This window comes from Wolffia australiana, chromosome 7 (genome assembly GCF_029677425.1).
Source record: "Wolffia australiana isolate 7733 chromosome 7, ASM2967742v1".
In the NCBI taxonomy this organism is placed as follows: domain Eukaryota; kingdom Viridiplantae; phylum Streptophyta; class Magnoliopsida; order Alismatales; family Araceae; genus Wolffia; species Wolffia australiana.
The window spans coordinates 19,908,708-19,919,846 of record NC_135841.1 but is presented as its reverse complement, the minus strand read 5'-3'; the positions used below and the strand labels follow the sequence as shown (position 1 = coordinate 19,919,846).

General features: G+C 45.1%; 1 protein-coding gene and 1 long non-coding RNA gene across 2 annotated transcripts; one reads left to right on the top strand and one right to left on the bottom strand.

Moving 5' to 3' along the window:
- Positions 1-4,656: 4,656 nt before the first annotated feature.
- Positions 4,657-6,784, bottom strand: LOC144705698 (uncharacterized). The gene is made up of 2 exons (XR_013582089.1): positions 6,019-6,784; positions 4,657-5,051 (listed from the first exon to the last, which is right to left on the bottom strand). It is a non-coding gene; the product is annotated as an uncharacterized LOC144705698 (long non-coding RNA).
- A 554-nt stretch (positions 6,785-7,338) lies between these two features.
- LOC144705697 (DUF868 family protein (DUF868)) lies at positions 7,339-8,859 on the top strand. Its single transcript, XM_078578469.1, has one exon. It carries the CDS (start codon positions 7,684-7,686, stop codon positions 8,578-8,580), a length of 897 nt encoding a protein of 298 aa, XP_078434595.1. The 5' UTR covers positions 7,339-7,683; the 3' UTR covers positions 8,581-8,859.
- Positions 8,860-11,139: the final 2,280 nt, after the last annotated feature.

The window sequence follows — 11,139 nt, the reverse complement described above, 5'->3', positions numbered from 1 at the left end:
AACAATGTTATTGTGAACTATTCACTTCTAACTATTTACTCATTTCATATGACCGACATCTAATGTCGACTCAATATGTGTATCTTTGGCAATGACATAAGCTAACCTTTCATTCTTGAAGACTATCATCGAGTTCTTGAGCACATCATAAGTTATCGACTTGTCAAGGGGTCATGATAATATGCAAATTATCCATGTTAATATATGCTTAATCATGCATTTGCGAGCATAATTAAACTAATCTTCTGTTCATATTATCATGGATTTTATATAACTCTCACAAAAAATAAATAAATCCACTAAAGATATATCTTACGTCAAATTAGGTATATTTTGAGGCTTTTATGATTTAAGTGAGTAATATATTTTATAAGAATTAAATTGGTGAACATTTCATTTAAAATGGCATCTGAAATTAAAAGATATTTCATTATAAATTTTTGGGAATTTGATGGATTTCATTGACTATTTTTCTAAGTGTTCTTCAGGGTATAACATGCAAAAATGGGCCACGATCCATGAGGCTGACGTTGCACACCTACTAAGCAGGCGTGCTTATATGGCATGCCAAGGAGGAGTGATCAGGCATACAAGTGGCATGCACACATGCATGCATGCATGTGTGCATGCCACGAGTAAACGAGGTGTTCTTACAGAACTATTCTTGCCTTCCTATGATACGAGGGGGTACAAGGGTATTGAACACATTTATTTTCTGTTCCCATAAAAATTACCCCTATAATTTAGTACTAATAAGTGTATTTTAGTATGTGTGTGCATGCATGAGCGAGTCTATGCTCATACGTAAAGAGAGAGAGGGTGCTTGAGCACATTTTTGAACATGACACTTACTCTCTGGTTTTATGGCCAAAACACAAAAATTTAGTCCACTGGGGACTAAATTCACCCATTTACCCAAGTCTGATGTGGCGTCCCATGGACCACCAGATTGCAACCTGGTAAGTTGTGAGATTACCTCCCGTTTTAGTCTTTTGTGCAGATTAAATATGGTGGATATGTGGCAAGATTTTATGTGATGGACCTTGTGTCCATCACAAGTGGCAGGTGCAAACGTGATGTAACACGACATGCCAGGATCGAGCGGCTTATGCTACACCACAGGGGACGAACACAAATGTATGATGCAACAGGGTTAAATGATGTGTCGTTTGAAATTCAAAGAGAAGTATGTTTGACAACTTACTAGTTTGGGGCGTAAGGCACGGATAACAACACGAGGGGTCAGGGCACAGACGAGCTCCCAATGACCTGAGTGTTCGGTTCGAAGGCCGACATAGTGGGGAACATTCACCATTTGTGAGCGTCCACATCCATCACCACAATTGAAGCTGATCCGACACTAATGAAGAAAATACTAACACGAGACAATGGCTAGTCATATCACATGTTTAAATTCTCTCGGGGGATGTAGTAGTCAAAAACTGACACTGAACAACGTAACAACGATCTATATCTTTATGTATCTCTATTTATCTCTATATCTAACCCTCTCTATTCATATTTTTATACCTATCTATTTCTCTATCTTTCTCTTTTTTTCTGTCTCTATATATATCTCTATCTTTCTGGCTATCCATATTTTATTTCCATCTCCATCTCCAAATGTTTCAATGTATCTGTCTCTATCTCTATCTCTATCATTAGTTCTATGTTTTTATATTTCTCCATGTTTATCTCTCGCTCTATTTCTTTCTCTATGTCTTGCTCTTTTTTTCAATATTTGTCTCTATCTCTATCTTTATCTTTACCTCTATCTCTATCTGTATCTTTATCTCTATTGACATATCTATCTCTCTATCTCTTACTGTATCTCAATCTCTTTCTCTATCTCTATCTCTATCTCTATCTCTATCTCTATCTCTTATTCTATATATATATATATATATCTATGTTTATCTCTATCTCAACATTTATATTCGCCTCTTTATATCTATCCTTATCTCTATATCGATATGTATCTTTATCTCTATCTCTATCTCGGTCTATTTCTACTTCTATATTTTTCTCTATCTTTACCTCTATCTACATGTGTCTGAATGTCTATGTCTGTCTCTATATAGTTCTATATTTTTGTATATTTCTTTCTCTATTGATGTCAATATGTATCTCTATTTGAATCTCTATTTCTGTCTCTGTCTCCATCTAGATTTCTCTCGCTATATCTATCTCTATATCAATCTCTACCGTGATCTATGTTTATATCTCTATTTTTTCTCTATCTCTCTCTCTTTCTTTATCTCATCTCTATTGCTATCTCCATCTCTATCTCTATCTTGATCTCTTTATGTGTTGCTCCCTCTTTCTTTCTCTCTATCTCTATCTTGATCTCTTTATGTGTTGCTCCCTCTTTCTTTCTCTCTATCTCTTTATATATATCTACATATATCTCTATATTAATATTTATATATATTTCTATTTTTATATCAATGACAATTTCCTTCTAGATCTTTTTTTCTGTCTCTATCTCTTTATTTGTATTTATCTCTATCTCTCTCTCCATCCATCTCTATATTTATCTCTATTGTGATTTCTACCTCTATATCATTTTACAATTAACCATGCACTTTTATGATTAGTTTTGTAAATCTAGAATGCAATACTAGAAAACTTATATATTGTATGTTTATAAAACACAACTGTCAACTTTGTTTTTAGTCAGCTACAACATTCATGCATGATGACAGCTCTCTTTTTAGAATAGTGCAGCATCTGAAATGCATTAACTAAGGGCAAAACATACAAAAGTGTATTCTGTACAGATGGAATAACAAGATTATTGTAAGCTTAACACCTACTTCTCAGATGAGCGCTCGCGTTACACCTAACCCAACCACGAGACTTAATAACGGTTAGGTAGCATGGCCTCAGCTGTTGTTCAGCATAGTTGATGTTAACCCCCATCTAGCTCAACTATATCTGGAACTGGATTTGGGGAAACAGGAGTATATTGTGTACAGCTAGTTGGTACAGATTGTGTTGTATAGTTTGGACTACAGGTCACAAGTTATTGTCATGATGGTATGATTGATATCCATCCATCTCCTTTAAAATCATAGGGATTACGGCTATCATAGGGATATCAGGACGTCTTTAATAGTATTATTCAAGTGGGCAGATAGATCAGTTTACACATTATTGTCTTTCTCAACATTAATATTATCCACACCATTTCATTGCATTTGTCATGACTAACTAGTTAAAATACTACACTCAATTCTTCTTTTGTCTGGCAGTGATGCCAGACGTCGTCAAGACGTCGTCCGGTCGACACTGAGGGTAGCGGCTCGGTATCGAATCAGGATATCGATCAGACGACGACGTTCAGCGTCGTCCGAGCAATGCAGGTGGACAGGAATAACTGATGACGATGATGCGTGAAAGTCCTACTGGCGTACGTGCGTGCGCCGAAGTGCGGTGTTTTCATTCCAGAGATTGACGGAGTCGCTTCAAGTGAGGTCAAACAGACCTCCCGAACCTCGCCCGAGAAGGTTGAGGGCGAGTACGTCACCGAACGGGGATACCCCGCTAGTATGCTCACACGCGTCGGGAGAACCCAACTGGTACCGGGCAAGTAAGACTCTCATATAGATAATCATCATTTTCTCAACCTGTCTCACTCTCACCTACATCTAACCCGAGCGCGGAGGAGGCAAATCGAAAGTGCACTGAAGAAAGTAAGAGAGGTAAAGAACAGAGGGTTGGGGAGTACCTTCGTCGCGCTGGCGACGGATATTCCGTATCAATGGGATCCGGGGGAGGCAACGAACAGTGGACGCCGGCGCCTGACTAGTGCAGGAGCGAGGGAAGACGATGGTGCAGACATGAGCGGGGGTGGGGGGGGGGGGGGGGGCGGCAGCATGCAGGGCACCGGTCGGGGCTCTGGCACAACACTGAGTGGTGTGGCGCATGAGCGAGCATGGCGTGCGACAGGCGTGTCGTGCGGGCGGGCACGGTGCACTGGCAGGCGCGGCACGCCGGCGGGCGCAGAGGGCGCAGCGGGCGAGCAGCGCGGCGCGCTGGTAGGCGCAGCGCGCGGGCCGGGCATGGGGTGCCTTGTAACACAGGCGCGGCGTGGTGCGGTCGTACTTCGGCGCGGGGTGAGCGGTGCCGGTGGAGGGTAGAGGCGAGCTGTCTGCGGAGGCAGCGAGTGGGGCCCCTCTACCAGTGGCGTCAGTCGCGTCCGCAGGGGACAGGGCAGCGTGCGCAGTGGCGGAGGCAGCGGGTTAAGACAAGTGGAAGCCGGAAGACCGAGCGGCGGGCAGCCGGAAAACCGAGCGGCGGGCAGCCGGAAGACCGAGCGGTCGGCGGGGTCGACAGTCTCACGGCGACGATCGGTGGGACGGCCGGAATACCAGGTGGGCGGCGGTGACGTCGGGCGCGCGGTGACATTCGACGGGCGGCAAGGGTGCCGGCTGGTCGATGGCGAGGCTGATCGTGCGGCGGCGGTGTAGCAGACGGGGGCGGAGCGGCCGGTGAAGCGGCGGCGGACAGGGCGGCGGCGGCGGGACCTCTCTCCTCTTCCTTCTCCTCTCTCCCTTCTTCTTCTTCTCCTTCCTCTTCTTCTTCCTTCTTCTTCTTCTTTCCTCTTCTTCTTCTTTCTTCTTCTTCCTCTCCTCACGTACGTGACTCTCTGACTTCTCAAAATGACGTATATTCTCAAAGGAAATCAAGAGTGAGTTTGGGGGGGCGCCCACCCCTCCCTTATATAGGAAGGATGAAATGGGCCCCCTTAAACAAGAAGGGAAAAGAAAAGGACAGAAAATAAAAGGGCTTGTAAGGCCCACTAAGGTAGATGGGAGGGGAAGATATCCTCATATGGGTTCTTCCCCTCGCTACAACGACGAAATGATAAGGACGAAAAGTGATGAAGGGAAAGTAAGAAACGAGTGAGTCAAACGCTCCGAAGGTGGCGTGCCTTCACGCCGAATATCTGAACCTGGGGTTGCGCGTCGATGCTGCGGCTCGCTGTGTCGGTTGGACACGTGTCGGTGGCGGGCTCGGTGACGGTGCTGGCTCCTCGCGTGACGACCCTGCGGTATCGGACGGTGCCGCGCCATCAGGCAGATTTCTAGAAGTTCTCCAGTAGTTGGAGGGGATTCCACAGAGTTGTTCAATGGAGATTGGTATGTGTAGCATAAAAGACAAACTAACTGCATCTGAGGGGAGCAATCGATTGGATTGGCGGCATTCTTTTGCTGAATGATAGAACCACTTCACTTTAAATCTCTCTATTTTATCCCTCACCAACATAGCCCCAAGAAGGCAGATGGTGGAGAACATGATACATCCAAATTGAAAAATGTAAGTCGCTCTATGTAGGGGCATTCTTCATGGTCTTTGCCATTGTGGCAACCTACACAATGTATATGCACGCTCACACCAATGGAACTGTTTCTTAAAAAAACCAATGATAGATAGATAGAGATAGATAGTAAAGCGTGATTCTAGTGCATGCAATCGCTCAATCTATTTAACTCAAAACAACTAGTCATAATGATATATAGAAGCTAGATATGGAGAAGGCATACGATAGAATCGAATGGTCTTTTGAATTCATTGTTCTGCAGAAAAGTGTAGAGATACTCTATATTATACATATATCAATATTATTCATGTAACGCATAAAATTTAAACATACAATGCATGAAACATGCATCATGCGACAGAAAAAGAGAAGGGGGAGTAATCTAAGAGGGCAGGAGTCTCACAAATCTGAGGTGCTTCACAAGTCTGAGATGATGACACGACACATGGAACTCAAAGAGCAGCGCAACAGCACAGACTCAGTACACTAATCCATTTCTTTTCAGTCGATGCAATATCAAAGCCAAAATATCGGGCAAGTTATGTACCTTATTGTTGATATCAATAAAACTCATCTTTACCCAAAAAAATATAGAAGATTGATCGATTTATTGACTGTTGATAGATTGATAATACTCTTGGCTTGCTAAAGCAGGTACCACGAGAAAGGAAGTCCTAAGTTGAGCCGGTCACCTTGAGCGTGGAGGTAGTCGACGGCACTCCAACTAGCCAAAAAGTCTTGAAGACACATAGACTACACAGTGTAGAGAAGAATGGATAGAGAAGAGAGAGTTGAGAAGAAAGGAGAAAGGGGAGCATGGAAGGGCAATAGTGCTAGTCATTAATGGAAAAGGATACAAATCATATGGACGAGGGGCCTTTTAAAATTCGAGAAATGGACAGAGTTCCTCAAGGAACTGAGCCCTAAACTCCATCGCGAACAATAGTCGAAATAGTTAGAGAGAGAGACAGGTGGGGATAGACAGAAGATGTCCGCTGACAACATGTATGCGCAGTATTTTAATTGTGGAGGGTCAGCCTTCTGCACTTGTTCATAGCTTCAGGCCATGCGTCGCTATGCCCGGATTTGTCGGGGTATCAAAGGTCGCCGCTCGATCGGTTAACCCCTTCCCCAAAGATCACTGCCAATAAATCACCAAACGAAAGCCATTATCGCTAACGGCAGTTCCACGACGCATATCGACCAGGCGAGCGGTAGCTGCAGTGGAGCCGTCGTATTGGTAGACTAGCGTCTTCGTCAATAGAGAATTGAGCACCTAAAATTACTCTTCACCCTAGCTTCCCGTTTTGGAGAGGGGTTTTATTCGAGATCACCAGAAACTGAAAGTTTGAGATGAACCGCGGGCCGCGGCTAGATTGTTTCTGTCCTTGTCAAAATCTTCGATGTCACGAAGAGTCTGAGATGAACCGCGGGCCGCGGCTACATTGTCTCCGTCGTTATCATAGTCTTCGATGTCATAATCAATTATAATAGGTCGCGTCTAATCTGTGGGAGACACCCACGGGCTATTCAGAGGAGGCTTCGTATTAACGCTAAGGTAATTTCCTTCTGACCGGATAAAAAAGATTGTAGCTAAGACGGTCAAAGCCCCCGTCCTAGCTAATATTATTGGCAAGATTAGAAAAGGATTCTGAAAGGGCATTACAATCAACAAGCACCAAGTTCCTCCATCTCAGAACTCTTTTATGATAGCTTAATCATGCATGTGGTCGTCCTGCAATCTGACTTAGCCTATCACCAATAAACGGCGTAAGATGGCTTCCCACTCTCCATCTGACGAAGCGAGGGTGAGAGTGATGCCTTCAATATTTAATTTGACTTATTGAGTTCAATGCATGACTAGCACGCCGGGCTCCAAAGCTATATCTTTACTCCTGTTGATCCTTCCCGCACGGGCCGTAGGGTTGGAGCCACAGCAGGCTACCGGACCGCTGTTTTATGCGAGTGGGCTCCGCGCTTAATGAATGTTATCAAGAACCCTTGGCCTCTCATAACCGGGGGTCGGTACAGTGATCTACGTTACAGGTCTGGAAAAGCCCTCGTATTAAAAAATGGCCAGTCTTCTTCAGCGAACTTGACTTGCGGGAAATATTCAAATTACTGTTCCGCTGGTCTCTTCATCAACTCCCGGTGGGTTATTTGAGTATTTCACGTTCTCTTTTCGGCAAAAGTTTGAGGAGATTAAAAAATCGGAGAAGAAAGCCAAGAAGGGTCGATACTCTTCTTCTATCCCTCTTCAATTGTCTCCGACTCCTCTCCACTCTCCCCTTCTAAGTATTCCCCCTTCCTTGACCCCGGCCTCTACTCCTCATCTCTTCTCCCCTCCCTCCGCACCGATGAGGGACTTCGCTTCCTGCTACGGCGATAGGGCAGTCCATGTATCGTACTCATCGTGTTCGGGCAGCGGCAGCGTTCTGTCTGGCAGGGATCCGTCAGTTCAAAGGTCTGTCTCCTGCTTCTACAAAGTGCGGCTATCCACTCAGGCGGAGATTCTGGTGAAGGTGGGCTGGTCAAAGAGCTTGATAGGGCAGGGCTTCTCCTTGGGCGTGGAAGATTACCCATGCAAGGAACACGCTGAGCGCGGCAATTCCATCCTGTTGAGGAAGAAGAAGGGGAGCCGCGCGCACGTATTTGGCAGCTCCACGGTGGAAATCTTCTGGGACATATCCTCGGCCAAGTACGGGTCCGGAGCCGAACCAATTCAGGGCTTCTACGTCGTGGTCGTCGTCAACTCAGAACTGGGGCTCTTACTTGGGGACATGAACGTCGCTCACATCAAGACACTCGAGGAATTCAAACCAGCGCCCGAGTTCCGTCTGATCAGCCGAAAGGAGCAGGTTTTCGGCGGCACGCTTCATGTGACTAAGGCCCGGTTCAGAGATGGGGGTCGAGATCATGAGATATTAATCAAGTGTATGGGAGATGCTCGCGATACCAAGGATTCCGAACTCTTCGTCTGCATCGATAAAAAGAAGGTAGTCCATGTGAGGCGGCTTAAGTGGAATTTCAGAGGGAACCACACCATCTTCGTCGATGGGATGCCAGTTGACATGATGTGGGACGTTCATGACTGGTGGTTCAGCGAGACCTCTAGTCGCGCAGCCTTCTTGTTCCGGGCCAGAAGTGGCTTAGAGAGCCGGCCATGGCTACTGGAGGACGATACAGTTGACAAGGAACAGGCAGGAAGTAAGCCCGGATTCTCTCTCCTGATTTCCGCCTTCAAAAATAGCTGAGAATTGGCGACGCAAGTCAGGTCAAACTTGTGTCCGAGGCCGCGTTTCTCGCCGCGAGTCCCGTTTTTATTCGACGGCCTCGTTGCCGCGTCGGGCAGATGGCGAGCGGGACGGATCTTCATTCCTACTGTGGACTTTTGCTGCGAAGAAGCGGATGGGTTGTAGGCTACTGGATCGAGCACGATACGCCGAAAATTGTACTATTTAAGGGGATTCCTGAAATTCCTGATCAATTTTTCTCCTCTCGTTCATTTGTTCAGTATGTTTGTGTTGATGTAACTATAGAGTCTATCTGAAAATTACGGCAATACAGTTAAATATAATTTAAGATATCTACCAGGAGTAATACAGGTCCTCAGAACAGTGGAAAATCCCATAAGGATCATTTCTCCACCCATGTGCAGTTGTCGTCTTTATGATCATAAAGATAATGATGTCCCTTGCCTACCCCCCAGTTCGGGACTGCCGGCTATTATTCGCTGTTGATATTTCGTGCATTGGCTCGTCTCAGTCATCTATTCCCAACCCACTTTCACTCTCCCCCTGTATTTATGATTTCATTTCACATCTTGGCGTTTTCTGTTCATATCCCAAAAGAATTTAATTGACTGGTGGAATTCCAGAAGAGTAAGAAGGTGATAAGATTCACGAAGCTGCGTAAAGAGAGATCTACCCGGATAGATTCCGTAAAGACACCCATTAAAGGCTTTTTTTTATTAGTTATCTGACAATTGGGTTTCCCGTCCAGTCTTTTTCCCGATCTTATTGAACCAAGAAGTATCGTAGCAGACAGGCCCTAGTGGTCAACCTCCCCCCAGCATCCAGAAGAAGATGAAGGAGGCCTCATGGCAAGTGGCGCGAAAACAAAAGTTACCCTGCTCGGGATGAACTCCTTAACAGATCCAACGGTAGGAAAGTCATGACGTTATGAGGAGATAGAGGTATAAGATACCGATGCTAATCCGTCCACACTATCCGTCCTCTGAGAAATGACCTCTTAATCATTCGTCTGCCATGTGCGGCTGCGCAAACGTTTCCTCTGGCGTATTTGTCCGCCATTAAATCCTTCGAGGCCGAGTTTAATACCACCCTGGGCCTACGCAGTAGCATGTGGATTTAGTCCTGAGCCGGCAGAGACTGCCTACGGGCGGCTGCCCAGAAGTACCTCTCAGCATCGCCGCAACATCATCTTTTTTCTAGATGGAAAAATACGAATACGTTGTGTCACATATATGTGAAATGCCGCTGAAACAGGTCGAAAGGATGGGAACAACCCAACGCCGTGACAGTTTCCGGAGGGATGGTACAGCTCATCCCGCCACATTTAATTGGACATGATGTCTTGTCAATTTATCCACCAGTTCACACCAATTCACGTCGAATAAAGAATATCAAGTCAGGACGGTTCAGAGGATCAGAAGTTTTGTCAACGCAACGTTTGAGCTCAGATATACGATACAAGAGAGATAGAGAGAGCTTCTGTGTATAACTATGGCCCTTAGGCGCCGATTCCGCCTCCCTCTCAAGAATACACCGCAGCTCGTGACATTTCTAAAGTGATTCGAGGAAATTTTATTGAAAAAGTCCGTCATGGCCTTATCCATGTCTCGCTGGCTTGATGGACGTCGCCCAATTTTTTTCTTTTTTCAGCCAGAGAACCCGGCACACACAATCAGCCACAATTCTTTCCAAACGTTTTTCCATTATTTGCCACGTTGAGTATTTCATTTTTTTGGTAGGGGACCGCAGCCAAGATGAAGGAAGAAAGTGGGCGTTAAATGAAGCAGGGGGTGACATCCAGCTCGCGCGGGGGATAGTGGATAGGTTGACATGAATGACAAAGAAAGTGGCTCAAACCTATGAAAAACTTTATTTCCTTTGGCCACGTCGAAGTTGCCATAAACAGTAATTGGGTCGCGTCAAAATGTAGGAAGAATTATTAAGTTAACCAGCCATATTAAAAGGAATTCGAATCGAATCTGGCTGCCGCTGTTGGAACCTGGCTCTCTCACTTCAGCAACTCACACAGAGGGGAAGGACAAGCACTCACTCTCTTGATCTCACACAGAGAAACAAGATGCAAGAACACTATGAGAGAGAAAGGAACCTTGATGCACACAGCACACTACAACAATGGAACATCTACATATTTATAGGCACTCACTCATAACTGCCTATAGATCTAAACTCAGCATAGCCACACACCTGTCCATGTACTTGGTCTTCCAAGGAACCCAGTCTTTAGCTCCTCAAAATAAGCTGCTCCCTCCACATCTCCTTATGCCATGCTGACTAGGTAATTCCTGACTTATTAAAAAAACTACCGACTCCTAAAATTAATGAGTCAAGATTATTTCTCCAACAGCCACAACAAGAAGGTGAATTCGAGTAATTAGGGGCAGCTCGAGGAGGATAAATCTCAGAACGAGTATTTTTTATCTCAAGGATAATTGGGGTTGCCCAAAGAGAGTCTCAACATGTTGTGACCCAAGGACTAAGACTTCTATTTATGGGCAAGGGTGATTTGATCCTCTTGAATTAAATCTAATATATCACCAT

Excerpts from the sequence above, each read along its gene's own strand:
- LOC144705697 (XM_078578469.1), top strand. The coding sequence starts at position 7,684 with ATGAGGGACTTCGCTTCCTGCTACGGCGATAGGGCAGTCCATGTATCG.